Here is a 15,408-nt window from a genome sequence, read left to right on the forward strand (position 1 = left end):
CCAGGCTCAAGGAATCCTCCCACCTCAACCTCCAGAGTAGCTAGGACTATAGGCACACACCACCACAACCAAGTAATTCTTTTTAAATTTTTTGTAGAGATGGGTCTTGCTATATTGCCCAGGCTGGTCTTGAACTCCTGAACTCAAACTATCTACCTGCCTCGGCCTCCCAAAGTGCTGGGATTACAGGCGTGAGCTGCCATGCCCGGCCTACCATTTCCCAGTTTTATATGTGTTCCTGAGATGATTTTAGATGATAGATGGGCAAACAGTTTTTAATAGTTGTGCTTTTATCTGAATTTGTAGTAGAAAAATATTGATTTTCCTTTCAGTATACATTTATGTTTAAAGTCAGTCTATTTAAGGAAAAATAATAAGCAAAAACTAGTATGGGGACTATTTGCAAATATTAAAAACCATGAATACTTAAATATTTGAAGGAGGTAAATTTCTCGCTTATAGGATAAATTCCAAAATCCTTAGCATAGCAGACCCTAAACTGTATTTCCAGCTTTATTTTCCCGTCACATAGCATCGGGCAGACAGAATATCCTGCCATTCTAATATTCATTCATTCGATAAGTATCTATCAGATGTCTACCATGAGCCAGATATTGGGCTAAACTTTAGAGATTTTAGTTATAAATAACTATCTCTGCCATAAGGATTACATTCTAATGGGAAAAACAGACAATAAACAAGTTAGAAAGTAAACAAGGTAATTAAAGATTCTGACTGGCCTAAGCAACATGGCAAGACTCTCTCTACAAAAGATTTTAAAAAAATTAGCCGCATGTAGTGGCGTATACCTGTAGTCCCAGATGCTCAGGAGGCTGAGGCAGGAGAATCACTTGGGCCTGGGAGGTTGGCTGCTGTGAGCCATAATTGCACCACTGCACTCAGCCTGGTTGACAGAGTAAGACCCTGTCTCAAAAAAAAAAAAAAAAAAAAGGAAAGAAAGAAAGAAGATTCTGATGTAAGTTCTGTGAAGGAAATACACAGTGAAAGATAGGAGGGTACAGAAGACCCCTTTGGGTGACAGTACTATTGAGACCTTAAGAATGAGGTCGAACTCGGCCGGGCGTGGTGACTCACACCTGTAATCCCAGCACTTTGGGAGGCCGAGGTGGATGGATCACAAGGTAAGGAGTTCAAGACCAGCCTGGCCAATATGGTGAAACCCCCTCTCTACTAAAAAAAATTTAAAAAGCTGGGCATGGTGGCATGTGCCTGAAGTCCCAGCTACTTGGGAGGCTGAGGCAGGAGAATCACTTGAACCCAGGAAGTGGAGGTTGCAGTGGGCCGAGATCGCGCCACTACACTCCAGCCTGGGTCAGCCTGGGTGACAGAGCGAGACTCCATCTCAAAGGAAAAAAAAAAAAAGAATTAGGTGGAACCCAATATGTGAAAAGCTAGAGGAAGAACACCAGGAACAAAAAGCTGGGGGGAGCAGTGGCTCATGCTTGTAATCCAAGCGCTTTGGGAGGCTGAGAAGGGCAGATGACCGGAAGTCAGGAGTTAGAAACCAGGCTGGCCAACATGGCGAAACCCCGTATCCACTAAAAATACAAAAATTAGCTAGGTGTGGTGCCGCACGCCTGTAGTCCCAGCTACTCAGGAGGCTGAGGCAGGAGAAGACTTGAACCCAGGAGACGGAGGTTGCAGTGAGCCAAGATCGCATCACTGCACTCCAGCCTCAGCGACAGAGACTCCCATCTTGAAAACAAAAACAAACAAAAAAACAAATTGCAAAAGCCCTGGGATGAGAAAGGGCACACCACCGATGGGCGAAAGTGCAAGGAGAGCTTCATGGGTGATGGAGAAGACTGGTGGTTGAACAGGTTGAAAACAGGCAGAGCAGGCTGTGTGAGTTCAAAATTTTATTTTAAGTGCAGCAAAAAGCCAAGAAAAGAACTGGGTGCAGGGTTACATGCCTGTAGTCCCAGCTGCTTGGGAGGCCAGAGGATCCCTTGTGCCCAGGAGTTTCAGGCCAGCCTGGGTGGTATAGCCAGACCCCTCTAACAAAAAGGGTTTTTAGGCCGGGCGCTGTGGCTCACGCCTGTAATCCCAACACTTTGGGAGGCAGAAGCTGGTGGATCACCTGAGGTCAAGAGTTCAAGAGCAGCCTGGCCAACATGGTGAAATCCCGTCTCTACTAAAAATACAAAAATTAGCCGGCTGTGGGGGTGGGCGCCTGTAGTCCCAGCTACTTAGGAGGCTGAGGCAGGAGAATCGCTTGAACCCCGGGGGCGGAGGTGGCAGTGAGTTGAGACCGCCACTGCACTCAGGCTGGGTGATAGAGCGAGACTCTGTCTCAAAACAACAAAAAGGGTTTTTAGTAGATATGTAACCAACTGATTTTTAAAATGATCACACTACCTACGTGGAGAATAAATTAGTGTCTCCTAATCGCTTTGAAATTTTATTTGTCGTTTTACTCTTTTTCACTGTTTTTTTTTTTTGAGACAGATTCTCGCTCTTGTCCCCCAGACTGGAGTGCAGTGGCAAGATCTCGGCTTGCTGCAACCTCCGTCTCCCGGGTTCAAGTGATTCTGTGGCCTCAGCCTCCCGAGTAGCTGGGATTACAGGCGCACTCCACCACGCCCAGCTAATCAACCTCCGTCTCGGGTTCAAGCGATTCTCCTGCCTCAGCCTCCCGAGTAGCTGGGATTACGGGCAGGGAGTTTTATCTTAAAAAAAAAATTGATATCTGTCTCACCAATCATATTGCAACCAGGTCTGTTAGTTTCCTGAAGAGAAATTAGGTGCTGCAGTACGTTCCAGAAGCAGCTCTTTATGACCGTACTGCTGATCAAACTATTTTTTAAAAACGTTCCTATCATACATCACCTTGCCTCGGAACAGGTTACAGGCCTGCGATTTTTGATAGAAAAAGGTGTCTTCAGTGACCATTTCCCAGTTTGGGATGAAGAGACATAAAGAAGCCCTCTAATAAGGAAATTACGCCGGACCTCACTGTTAATAGTACAGTATCTCTCAGCAGCTGCCGCGGTTAAGAGCTATCCACTGACCCCTGTAGTCTGCACCTCCCAACATGGCAGCATTTAGCTCGCGACCTGCTCAACATGGCCACAGAAACACTTCCGGCATCTTTCCGAACTAGGCCCGCCCCAATTTGCGTATTTTTACCGTGCAGAGGGAGGGATTTAGAGTTAGCCTTTGATTGGTCAGCTTGACTGGCGACCTTTCACCTCTGCGACAGTTTCCCGAGGTACCTAGTGTCTGAGCGGCACAGACGAGATCTCGATCGAAAGCGAGATGGCGGACGTGCTAGATCTTCACGAGGCTGGGGGCGAAGATTTCGCCATGGATGAGGATGGGGACGGTGAGCACAGTGGAGGCGGGCGGGGGTAGCGGGGAAGGTGTGAGAGAAGGCTATAATAGGAAAATTTACTCTCTTTTCTCCTGGGTCGTGAGGATGGGAATCGGGGAACCGGGTCTTGGGTGGATTAGAGATTCCGCCCCCTTTAGGAGAAGGGAGGGCGTGACCGGGAAGGCACTGAGAGTGGAGGCGCTTTGGGTCGGCTTGCGGACAGTGTTTTGGGAAAGAAATGATTGTTACAAATGACTGTCATGGTTGCTTACTCTTTTATCTTCTGGGGCTCCAGAGAGCATTCACAAACTGAAAGAAAAAGCAAAGAAACGGAAGGGTCGCGGCTTTGGCTCTGGTGAGTGTGGGGAAAATGGGGTTGAGTGGCCTAGTAGGGCAGGAGCCTCGGGTTTTGGAGTCCCCACCCAACTCATAGGAACAATGGGAGAAAGGGGGAGTTTTTGGTGATCTGGTGTGTGTCCCTTATAGAAGAGGGGTCCCGAGCGCGGATGCGTGAGGATTATGACAGCGTGGAGCAGGATGGCGATGAACCCGGACCACAACGCTGTGAGTAATAATGGAACCTGTGAGGTATCCGTGTCTGTGGTAGTAGTTAGAAACCGATAACATAGTTAAGCAGTAGGAATGGGTTCAGAGATAGCTTAAACAATCTGAGTCCGCACTCACTCTACTCCTGTGAGCCTGCTTGAAGCGTTTCTCTCATGTACTCATACAACTTCCCCCCGTCCCCCAACAGCTGTTGAAGGCTGGATTCTTTTTGTCACTGGAGTCCATGAGGAAGCCACTGAAGAAGACATACACGACAAATTCGCAGAATATGGGGAAATTAAAAACATTCACCTCAACCTCGACAGGCGAACAGGATATCTGAAGGTATCCTAAGTGACACTTTATTGCCTCCTTTCTTTCATAACCCTTAGACAGCATTGGTAGTTCTGTGTTTGCTGTGGTTGGCCAAGAGCAAAGTTGAAATAAAATGACATTTAAAACATGGATATGTTTTGTCAGACACGCCAAAGAGACATATTGTATATATACAGAGATATATGATGTACATTCATTGCTTAAATTTTATAGATTTTTCTGAGTTTAGATTTGAGGAAAAAGATACTCAGTGATGCTTGGGAAAATAGGAGGGTTTTCATAGCTGTCTTTTTACTTTCCCCAGGGGTATACTCTAGTTGAGTATGAAACATACAAGGAGGCCCAGGCTGCTATGGAGGGACTCAATGGCCAGGATTTGATGGGACAGCCCATCAGCGTTGACTGGTGTTTTGTTCGGGGTCCACCAAAAGGCAAGAGGAGGTAAAATGAAGAGGGCAAACACTGGGTGAAGGGAATACGAACAAAACAGAATGAGGACGTAGTATTATGTCCCTCTAATGGACTCTTCTCCCTGCTGCTTTTTCCCCAGAGGAGGCCGAAGACGCAGCAGAAGTCCAGACCGGAGACGTCGCTGACAGGTCCTCTGTTGTCCAGGTGTTCTCTTCAAGATTCCATTTGACCATGCAGCCTTGGACAGATAGGACTGGGGTGGAACTTGCTGTGTTTATATTTAATCTCTTACCCTATATGCATAGTATTTGAGTTGCGAATAAATGTTCCATTTTTGTTTTCTACATTTAATATTACTTTCCTATCGTAAAATTGAAAGTTCTAAAGCATAGTAAGGCTGTATGGATCATTGTGAAGATAATTCTAGGGACTGAACTCTATTTTTTTTTTTTTTTTTTGGAGACGGAGTCTCGCTCTGGAGACTGGAGTCCAGGCTGGAGTGCAGTGGCCGGATCTCAGCTCACTGCAAGCTCCCCCTCCCGGGTTTATGCCATTCTCCTGCCTCAGCCTCCCCAGTAGCTGGGGCTACAGGCACCCGCCACCTCGCCCGGCTAGTTTTTTGTATTTTTTAGTAGAGACGGGGTTTCACCATGTTAGCCAGGATGGTCTCAATCTCCTGACCTCGTGATCCGCCCGTCTCGGCCTGCCAAAGTGCTGGGTTTACAGGCTTGAGCCACCGTGCCCAGCCTATTTCTTTTTTTTTTTTGAGATAGAGTCTTGCTGTGTTCCCCAGGCTGGAGTGCAGCTGCGTGATCATAGCTCACTGCAACTTCAAACTCCTGGGCTCAAGCCATCCTTCTGCCTCACCCTCCCTAGTAATTGGGATTACAGGCACATGCCACCATGCCCGGCTAAATTTTTAATATTTTTGTAGAGATGGGGTCTTGCTGTGTTGACTGGGTTGGTTATGTGAATTTCTATACTAGATACAGTCTCAAGTTTCAGGTAGGGTTTAAAGTAGACACTGGTCAGTATTTCTTTTTTGGGGGAACTAGGAGAGCAGGAGTAGAAATGAGATGTTAAGATATTATGGTATTAAAGACTTATTATTTTGTTCCTATACACTCTGTTAGGATCAGATAGATGTTATAGAAGTGTCTTTTGTTTCTCCTGCACTTGTTGATGTCACAGGTTTTTGTACTTCCTGCTGTCTAAGGGCATGAATCTCCTGTTGGAGCATTCTCCCAGACTCTTCTTTAGAAGAGTCTATACTAAGTTCTCGGTGCCCTCTTCGGCAGCCAACGGTGAAGGCCCCATAGAGGAGAGGATCCAAAGGAGCATTGAGGAGGCCAAAAAGGAAAAGGATGTGGCTCAGGCTGGGAGGGACTTCAGTTAGCATGGTGGGGGAGAACCAGTACCACAGACCCAGTAGGTAATAAGGTGTCCAGCAGAGGATGAAGGTCAGCAAGATAAGCAGGGCCAGTCTCAGGGCCCGGAGACGAACACGGGGACGATTGTCAAAGGAGCGGCGGAGGGCAAATTCACCAGCAGGGGCTAGGAATTTAGAAAATATACTGTAATTCAGACTCTAAGCTTCTGAACTGAGTATAGGGTGAATTGATGGAGGGTCATAGCTAGTGACACAGAGCTCGCCTCCTACAAGGAGGAGAATGCTGCAAACCCTTTTCCCCTTCCCAACCTGGGACTATATGATCTCTTACCCCCAGGGATTATGATAGAAATGTGAAGCCACCCAGTCTACTTTAAGACTTGATGGTGTTCAAGAATAAATAATACTGATTGCCTCCTTAGTCCTTGTCCAGCTAACTCAGCTGTTTATAACTGAAAGGATTCAATTAAATTAGCATCAGGTGCTAGACATATGGTTAGGATCTCACCACAGTTTAGTGACTGGTAGATAGCTATTAGGTAGGTAGATAAATGATGCTAGAGGCAACAGGTCTAGGGTTAAGGATTAAGGCCTGGGAATTGGAGTCTCACCATGGCTCCCCTTCCTTGTCTGGGGGCTGGACACACTGAGGACAATGCGGCTATAGCAGATGGCCATGGCAGTCAGTGGCAGCAGAAAGAGGCAGCAGAAGGTGAAGAGGTTATAGGTGGTCTCTTGCCATCGAGCCTTGAAGCTGCCTTTGGTGACACACTGAGTGAAAGGGACTGGGCCAGCTCGGTGGACGATATGGAACAGGAACAGCTGGAGTGGAGTTCAGGACTATTAGAACTGGTTCCCCTCACCACCCAACCTACCCACCTATGTCATACTGTCTCCTCCCAATTCATCCTTAATTCCAAGTGAAGCAGCACAGTGCTGAAAAACAGTTCATCCATGGTGCCATGTTAAAGAGGTTGGAAATACATCTTGAAAATCCTGTCTTCCTTTTAGGCTTGAATATGATGCTGTGCAGTGAGTTTGTTAAATCTCGGAACTTAAAACAATCCCGCCTTCTCAAGTACTATTCTAACACTGCGCTTTATAAGGGATGATATTTCTACCACCTCACTCATATTTTTAGCTGAAATGATTTTCCTGGTATGTCTGTTATTTTGTGGAAAAAGAAAAACTATGTAATATGGGTGCTGCCAAAATTCCAGGCCATTTTGCAGTGACTCTGAAGTGACCTTTAGTAGTAATAGTCTTATGTGCAGTAACTATAATGGTAAAGAATGTAAAATAATAAAATTTAACATTTTCCAAATGCTATTGGGCTGCCCCTCCCCCTTTTTGTTAAATTGCTGGGTTTTCCAACTGAATCAGTAAAAACTATTTCCATTTAGAGCTACAAGGTTAAGGTGCCTGGGTTCCAGCAATGCAGATTGAGTCACTATTAATTTGATAAAAGGTAAGCTCAGTAGGTATCAGATTCCTAGATACAAGACTTTTGGGACAGTGATTTTAGCAGACATGAGGGACATTTAGGAAAGATGAATAGTTTCAGCCTAAGACAGAGTTTTGTGAACTGTTTGGAGTTATGATCAGGCTACTCTGAGCTACTCGGAAAATGTTCTTTCCTCTTCCCATCTCTTGCATTCATATATTTATAATTTGTTTTTGTTTTTGTTTTTGTGCTATGCCTAAGAAGTACATGAGAATTGTGAGGAGTATAAAAATAGTCAAAGCTGGCTGGGCACAGTGGCTTATGCTTGTAATCCCAGCACTTTGGGAGGCTGAGGCGGGCGGATCACGAGGTCAGAAGATCGAGACCATCCTGGCTAATACGGTGAAACCCTGTCTGTACTAAAGATAAAAAAAATTAGTGGTGGCAGGCGCCTGTCGTCCTAGCTATTCAGGAACTCCAGGAGGCTGAGGCAGGAGAATGGCGTGAACCGGGGAGGCAGAGCTTGCAGTGAGCTGAGATTGTGCCATTGCACTCCAGCCTGGGTGACAGAGCGAGACTCTTGTCTCCAAAAAAAAAAAAATAGTCAAAGCTCTTGGATTCATAGTTTGGTCCAAGCCTTGCTTTGATCTTTCCTCTCTCCTATTTTATTACCATTTACCATGTACTGTAGAAACATCCCTTTCAACTGCTGATAACTTGGGAACAAGCCTACAAAAATAAGTAATTTCTAACTACCCCAATCATACCCCTAAGGACTCCTAAGCCCTTACCACACTAACGTGACATTATTAAATTTTTTATTTTATTAACACTAATTATTTTAACTACAACTATAGCATATGGGCAAGGCAGAATTTACCCAGAAGGATACTAATTTGGAACCAAAACATTTCACCTTTTGCACGTGTATCATACATGTCACAATCAGTTTGCCATTGAAACAAATAGAGATTGCAAATATTGTCAGATTGTCAGGCCATAAGAAAGGATGAAATTCATTTCCCATTGCATCATCTTGTGGCCCATGGATTTCAAGTGCCTTAGCCAAAATCATATAGCTAGTTAGCATTAGAGTTGAGACTCAGAAAAAAACAAAGTAAAACAGGCAAACTGAAACAAAAAGTCTTCTAATTCCCAGTCCACATGTAAAATTTGCTATATGTAAACAAACCTAATTGTACCTTACCTTAATTGTAAATGGCACTGTAGCAACAGGCTTCTTTGTAACACTTGGATTGGTAAAGGTCTTGTTTGCAACATATTAGAAGTATTAGTTTTCTCTTTTTATCTCCCCGGACAGAGTCTGGCTCTGTCGCCCACGCCAGAGTGCAGTGGTGCAGTCTTGGCTCACTGCAGCCTCCACCTCCCAGGTTCAAGAAATTCTCATGCCTCAGCCTGCTGAATAGTTGAGATTACAGGTGCTCACCACTACACCGGGCTAATTTTTGTATTTTTAGTAGAGATGGGGTTTCATCATGTTGGCCAGGTTGGTCTTGAACTCCTGACCTCAAGTGATCCACCCGCCTTGGCCTTCCAAAATGCTGGGATTACAGGCTTGAGCCACCAAGCCTTTCTTTGTTCTTAGGAGTATAGTCAGACTACTAGTAGTTATATTTCTAATAATTGAGGATGTAAGTAAGGATCAAATCTTAAATCAGTATAATATATTATCATTCCAGAAGCAAATCCTAGACCCTTCTTGGCCTCCTTCTAGACATAATTCTAATCCTACAGTTTCAGAGATGCTGCTCTATCCTGCCCCCCAACCCCATGATAGTGATAGTGGTTTTTGCCTTGAAGGAATTGCTTTGTATTTAGCTTTTTTCCCACCTAGATTTCTAGTTCCTTTTCAGTATTGGATTTGCTTTGAGATTTGATTAACCTAGTATCAGGTTCAGATGCTCGCCTCTTTCCAATTTTAACACTCATTCGACAGTAAAGTCAGTAAAAAACACAAATTTGGTTATGTCACTCTCTTTAGTGTCTCTCCACTGCACTCAGGATAAAGTACAATTTTATTATTTGTGATCTGGCTCGCTCTTCCCCTCTCAGCTCATTACTCACCATTAACTAGTCCTCAGCGTTAGCAGCATTGAGATCCTCTATCCTCCATCTTCCCTAGCATTTCTTCTATTTTAATTGGTCCAACACCTATCTCTGAAGAATCAAACATTAACATCTGGAAAGCTGTTCCTGACTGCACGGCTGTGTCAGACACCCCTCTCTACTCCCCCCCCTCCATTGTCGTCTTTAGCTCCTTTAGCATAACACTTCTGAATACACTATATTGTAATTGCCTAATTTCTTTGTTTCTTGCACTAGTCAATACATTTCCTGAAGGCAGAATTTTGCTACCCTATCCTTAGCAAAATTTGAGTGGCCCTGGAGATGCATATTACTTTTTGAATGGATAAATGAGTACCACAAAGTTTTACCCAAACCACTGACTTCACTCTCTTCATAGACCCCCATGTATGTTTTTCTGTTTTTCTTCCCTGCCCCAATCTGAAGGAGGTGAGATTGGGAGGATGCAGAGATGCAGAAGCCAAGTGTAGTAAAACGTAATGGAAGAGGCACAAATAGAGGATACTGCTTATAAAAGGCAGGCTCGGCCGGGCGCGGTGGCTCAAGCCTGTAATCCCAGCACTTTGGGAGGCCGAGACGGGCGGATCACGAGGTCAGGAGATCGAGACCATCCTGGCTAACACGGTGAAACCCCGTCTCTACTAAAAAATACAAAAAACTAGCCGGGCGAGGTGGCGGGCGCCTGTAGTCCCAGCTACTCAGGAGGCTGAGGCAGGAGAATGGTGTAAACCCGGGAGGCAGAGCTTGCAGTGAGCTGAGATCCGGCCACTGCACTCCAGCCTGGGCCACAGAGCGAGACTCCGCAAAAAAAAAAAAAAAAAAAAAAAAAAAAAGGCAGGCTCTTAACAGATGTAAATTAACATGCAAATAATCTTACAGAAGAGAGCAGAGGTAGCCGGGCACGGGCACGGTGCCTCACGCCTGTAATCTCAGCACTTTGGGAGGCTGAGGCGGGCGGATCACGAGGTCGAAAGATGGAGACCACTTGGCCAACATGGTGAAACCTCGCCTCTACTAAAAATACAAAAAATAGCCGGGCGTGGTAGCGGACTCCTGTAGCTTCTCGGGAGGCTGAGGCAGGAGACTTGCTTGAACCCAGGAGGCGGAGGTTGCAGTGAGCCGGCAAAAAAAAAAAGAAAAAAAAAAGCAGAGGCTTACTTCCTGAGAATTAATGGCCCCCAAGCGCACCCTTTAACTCATGCTACGGACCCAAATCCCTGTCCTGCCCGGTTCTGAGTCCTAGGTCACTCACCTGGGGCAAGGCAAGCAGGAAACTAAGTCCCCAGGCTGCCCTCAGAAGTTTCCTTACACCTGAACGGGATCCAAGCGGGTTGAGTACTGCTGCCTGGCGGTCCAGTCCAATGACCACAGGCAGGAAAGCTGCTGAATACATGGCCATTAGTTTCAGGAACATGAGTGTCCGACATGAGATGTCCCCGGCCAGCCATTGAACAGTGATATTCCAGATGGCATCTAGGGGCATAACCACAAAAGTGACTAGTAAGTCGGCAGCTGCTAAATGGGCGAAGAGTCTCCTGACCGGAGAGGGGCGGAGCTGGCTGGGTTGCGGCCGTGTCACTGACCACAGGACGGCGAGGTTCCCTCCAGCCGAAGAAACAAACAGCACAATGGTCACTCCCACTCGGACCTTGGCTGCTGCTGAGAAGGTGGGCAGCTCTGAGCCCTCCACCACCACTCCTGATCCAGCCCAGACCTCCTCCCCCGCTGCTGACCCCCAAGGGGTGCCGTTGCCTGCAGACATGGTGGCCTGGAGAGAAACTGAGGAGGATGCAGTGTGGGTATGAAGCGGTTAGCTCTGGCCACTGATTCTTCTCCCACCTTTTCAGGATCTGGAGCTGATTATTGCGAATTTCGTTCACTAAAGCCTCTGCTTCTGGAGACTCTCCATCTGTTCTGGAGGAGATCACTTGTCCAACTGTCAAGGTTCTGCAGGGAACGAAGATCTGGTACCAGTCACGCTCCTTTTTCCTTGGAAAGACCAGCCTGGCCTTCGGGTTTCTACTGCCCTAGACCTCTTTAGCCCCTACAGCCCTGGATTCAGTCAGAGCCTGCGTGCATGTGTATTTGGGATGCTCTGCCGGGCGCACACCTATCCCGGCCTCCAAGGCGTGGAGTTCACTGCGGCGCTTTCTCGCCCCGCCCCACCCCTGCAGGCCCCGCCCTTGGTCCGGAATATTTAAAGAAGAATGTGCCGCTGGAGGCGTGCTAGGGAGTGGAGATCGTCTGATAAGGAGACCCTCTAACAGAGACACGCACAATAATACGCAGATGTAGGCTCAAAAGACACGCGTTTCGCGTCCTGAAATTCCGCTTCGAGGGCAAGCTCCACTCGCTTTCTTTTCTGATATTGTTTGTCCCTCGCGAGGCACCGTTGGGTCGCGCAGGAGGCGTGACTAGGGGCGGGAAGTGGGGCGGGAGCGGGGCCGCGGAGCCTGGGCTGCCGCTGTCATGGACGCCTGGGTCCGGTTCAGTGCTCAGAGCCAAGCCCGGGAGCGGCTGTGTAGGTGCGGCCCGAATAGGAATGGGGGTGGGGCGGGGGAGGGATGGGCAGAGGAAGACTCTAGTGAGGCGAAATCAGTTCAGGCTACGGGGGGTCAAGAAGGGTCAACTCTGGCTACGGGGGCCCGAACGGACCGTGAGGCGCAGATTTGAGCCGCTGTTGAGGAGATGATTCGTTTCCGCTCGCGGAAGAGATGGGGAAACTGAGGCATGAGTGGGTCAGCGGGGAGGCCACTCAGGGTTGCTGTGTCCACATAAGACCGACAGTGTTCTCACTGAGCGGTGATAGAATGAGGAGCATTCACCCCACGGTGGATAGCCCTGGACTCTGCCCCCAGAGATGAGGAGGCACTCCCAGTTTCCATGTCCCCACACCGTGCTGTCATTCGGGAACTCCTCTGCGTCCGTCCTGGCGTTTGGTCTCCATTCAGCTAGAGGGCCTTGAAATCTCTTAGTTCACCTGTTCTGAGGAATAAAATGCCCTCCAACTGTCTGCCTCCCCTCATCGATCACATACATGCTCACGCTGATGTGCTTGTGATGGACCCTGCGGCCTGCACTGGCCCCTTCAGGCCTCATCATTGTCAAATCTCTTATTTGCTCAGCATTCAATAGTGTTCCCCACCCCTTTCTAGACTCTTTTTTCTCCTTATGCCTTTCCCTTCCTCTGACCTGGAGAAATGGTGAGATATGGGCATGGAGGAGGAAGGGGAGTGGTCTCAAACTGGGAAAGGGGGAAGTCTGTGCCTTTTGGAGGGTAATTTTGAGCGGAAGGTAAGGGAGGTCTCCACCTTACGTTGCCTGCCCTCTCCTCTAGGGCCGCCCAGTATGCTTGCTCTCTTCTTGGCCATGCGCTGCAAAGGCATGGAGCCAGTCCTGAGTTACAGAAACAGATTCGACAGCTGGAGGGCCACCTGAGCCTTGGAAGAAAGCGTAAGTAACTCTGTCTTTCCTTTTATCCCCCAACCCTTCCTCCATCCCCAGCTCTCTTTTCTTGGTCCCTCCTTCCTGTACCCTCTCTGCCTGTTCTTCTTTCTCATTTGGCTCTGCACTTACCCTCTGCATGCGTCCAGTTGAGATAAGAGAGCAGGGGTACGGAAGTAATTAGGAGGGTTGGAGAGAATGGGGCAAGTTTGAGAAAACTAAACTGGCACAAAAATTAAATTTGAAATTGAAAAATGAAGTGTTTCTTCTCTTTATCTTTTATTTTTTTTTTGAGACAGAGTCTCTTGTCCAGGTTGGAGTGCAGTGGCCCAATCTCGGCTCACTGCAACCTCTGCCTCCCAGGTTCAGGCAATTCTCCTGTCTCAGCCTCCTGAGCACCTGGGACTACAGGTGCCCACCACCATGCCGGGCTAATTTATGTATTTTTAGTGGAGATGGGGTTTCACCATATTGGCCAGGCTGGTCTCAAACTCCTGACCTCAGGTGATCTAGCCACCTCGGCCTCCCAAAGTGCTGGAATTGCAGGCTTGAACCACCGCGTCCAGCCTGTTTCTGCTCTTCAAAAAAATTGTTATTATTGCTCAACTTTTGCCTTCTTGCTTTGTCTGTTTCTGTTTCTTGCTATCTGCCTCTCTACTTACAAATACTTGCTTTCCCTTTCTAATCTCCACAAGTTCTACGCCTGGGTAACTCAGCAGATGCCCTTGAGTCAGCCAAAAGAGCTGTTCACCTATCAGATGTTGTCCTGAGATTCTGCATCACTGTTAGTCACCTCAATCGAGCCTTGTACTTTGCCTGTGACAATGTCCTGTGGGCTGGAAAGTCTGGACTGGCTCCCCGTGTGGATCAGGAGAAGTGGGCCCAGCGTTCATTCAGGTTTGATATCCTTTTCTCCTTCAAGATTTTTTTTTTTTGTAGCCTCTATATTGCCTAGCTTGTCTTATATGAGGGAAAGATCTCTTAGGATCTTTCCAGAGTATATAAGTCTTGATCGGTCACTTGGCTTCCAGTCTTCAGTTAGATCTTAAACTGTTGGAGAATATCAAATGGGGGGAGATGGAAGACAGATGATCTTCCATAATGAATGACTAATATTGTGCAAGGTAAGATATTATATCACTTTAATTGTGCTTCTATACCACAGGTTATTCCCCCTCACTACCTGCTTACTCATTCATTCCAAAAATATTTATTAGATGCTTACTGTGGGGCAGGGGATAAAGCAAAGAATTAAACAGATAATGTGCCTATGTGCCTGTTCCCATGAAGCTTCCAGTTTAGTGGGGGAGTTAGATACTATAATGAATAACTTCTCATATATATTTGTGGGAAAGTATGCGGTATTATGAAAGAATATCACAAGGGGAGCTAATTTAGATTGAAAAATCGGGAAAAAACTCTTTGAGAAGGCAATATTTTAGTTCAGACCTGATGTCTGAGTAGGAGGAGTTAGACAAAGCCAACAGTAGTAGAAAAGACATTTCCAAACAGAGAAAATAGCACATTCTAAGTAAGGCTTTGAACTAAGAAAGACTTCAGGGAATTAGAGAAATAGAAAGCCAGTGTGATTGGCAGTATTGAGTCCATCAGTTCAAATTTGAGAGGTAGACAGGCACCAGACCTTTCATATAGTGCCTTTTAGTTAATGCTTGTTTTATTTTATCCTACAATGGAACATTATTGAAGGATTCTGAGCAGGGAAATGACTTGATTCAAATTGTGTTTAAAGGGCATCTTTTTCTGAGATGTTGAAAATGGATTGCAGGCCAGGTGCGATGGCTCACACCTGTAATCCCAGCACTTTGGGAAGCCGAGGTTGGGGGATCACGAGGTCAGGAGTTCAAGACCAACCTGGCCAACATGGCAAAACCCCGTCTGTACTAAAATTACAAAAATTAACCACGTGTGGTGGCGGGCACCTGTAATCCCAGCTACTTGGGAGGCTGAGGCAGGAGACTTGCTTGAACCCAGGAGGCAGAGGTTGCAGTGAGCTGTGATTGTGCTATTGCACTCCAGCCTAGGTGACAAAAGCAAGACTCCATCTCAAAAAAAAAAAAAAGAAAAGAAAATGGCCGGGCGCGGTGGCTCAAGCCTGTAATCCCAGCACTTTGGGAGGCCGAGACGGGCGGATCACGAGGTCAGGACATCGAGACCATCCTGGCTAACACGGTGAAACCCTGTCTCTACTAAAAAAAATACAAAAACTAGCCGGGCGAGGTGGCAGGCGCCTGTAGTCCCAGCTACTCAGGAGGCTGAGGCAGGAGAATGGCGTAAACCCCGGAGGCGGAGATTGCAGTGAGCTGAGATCTGGCCACTGCACTCCAGTCAGGGCGACAGAGCAAGACTCCGCCTCAAAAAAAAAAAAAAAAAAAAAAA

General features: G+C 46.9%; 3 protein-coding genes across 7 annotated transcripts in view; 2 read left to right on the forward strand and 1 right to left on the reverse strand.

The window, feature by feature from the left end:
- Nucleotides 1-3,174: 3,174 nt before the first annotated feature.
- RBM8A (RNA binding motif protein 8A) lies at nucleotides 3,175-4,978 on the forward strand. 2 transcript variants are annotated; one of them, XM_023198636.2, is made up of 6 exons: nucleotides 3,175-3,346; nucleotides 3,630-3,689; nucleotides 3,821-3,898; nucleotides 4,089-4,225; nucleotides 4,521-4,657; nucleotides 4,767-4,978. In XM_023198636.2, the coding sequence occupies exons 1-6, from the start codon at nucleotides 3,280-3,282 to the stop codon at nucleotides 4,810-4,812; spliced, it is 525 nt and encodes a 174-aa protein (XP_023054404.1). In that variant the 5' UTR covers nucleotides 3,175-3,279; the 3' UTR covers nucleotides 4,813-4,978. The 2 variants fall into 2 exon arrangements, with proteins under 2 accessions (XP_023054404.1, XP_023054405.1); XM_023198637.2 differs by having other exon boundaries at nucleotides 3,197-3,346; nucleotides 3,824-3,898; nucleotides 4,767-4,973.
- A 403-nt stretch (nucleotides 4,979-5,381) lies between these two features.
- LOC111531388 (gonadotropin-releasing hormone II receptor) lies at nucleotides 5,382-11,926 on the reverse strand. 2 transcript variants are annotated; one of them, XR_004229067.1, is made up of 3 exons: nucleotides 11,407-11,926; nucleotides 10,820-11,040; nucleotides 9,568-9,639 (listed from the first exon to the last, which is right to left on the reverse strand). XR_004229067.1 is itself a non-coding variant. In XM_023198635.2 (2 exons), the coding sequence occupies exons 1-2, from the start codon at nucleotides 11,327-11,329 to the stop codon at nucleotides 6,603-6,605; spliced, it is 747 nt and encodes a 248-aa protein (XP_023054403.1). In that variant the 5' UTR covers nucleotides 11,330-11,926; the 3' UTR covers nucleotides 5,382-6,602. The 2 variants fall into 2 exon arrangements, 1 of the variants encoding a protein (XP_023054403.1); XM_023198635.2 differs by lacking the exon at nucleotides 9,568-9,639 and adding an exon at nucleotides 5,382-6,839 and having other exon boundaries at nucleotides 10,820-11,926.
- The window catches only part of ITGA10 (integrin subunit alpha 10), a 27,298-nt gene continuing 23,345 nt past the window's right edge, over nucleotides 11,456-15,408 (forward strand). For 2 of the 3 annotated variants that reach the window (XR_002728274.2, XM_023198633.2), the window contains exons 1-3: nucleotides 11,457-12,092; nucleotides 12,905-13,020; nucleotides 13,707-13,908. Coding sequence is in view for 2 of the 3 variants with exons in the window: in XM_023198633.2 (XP_023054401.1) it covers nucleotides 12,037-12,092; nucleotides 12,905-13,020; nucleotides 13,707-13,908 (374 nt within the window). In the remaining variant the exon portion in view is untranslated. Of the gene's footprint in view, nucleotides 12,093-12,904; nucleotides 13,021-13,706; nucleotides 13,909-15,408 lie in introns of all 3 variants that reach the window. The other variant, XM_031935942.1, reaches the window with a different exon arrangement.

This window comes from Piliocolobus tephrosceles, chromosome 1, assembly GCF_002776525.5.
Source record: "Piliocolobus tephrosceles isolate RC106 chromosome 1, ASM277652v3, whole genome shotgun sequence".
NCBI classification, from domain to species: domain Eukaryota; kingdom Metazoa; phylum Chordata; class Mammalia; order Primates; family Cercopithecidae; genus Piliocolobus; species Piliocolobus tephrosceles.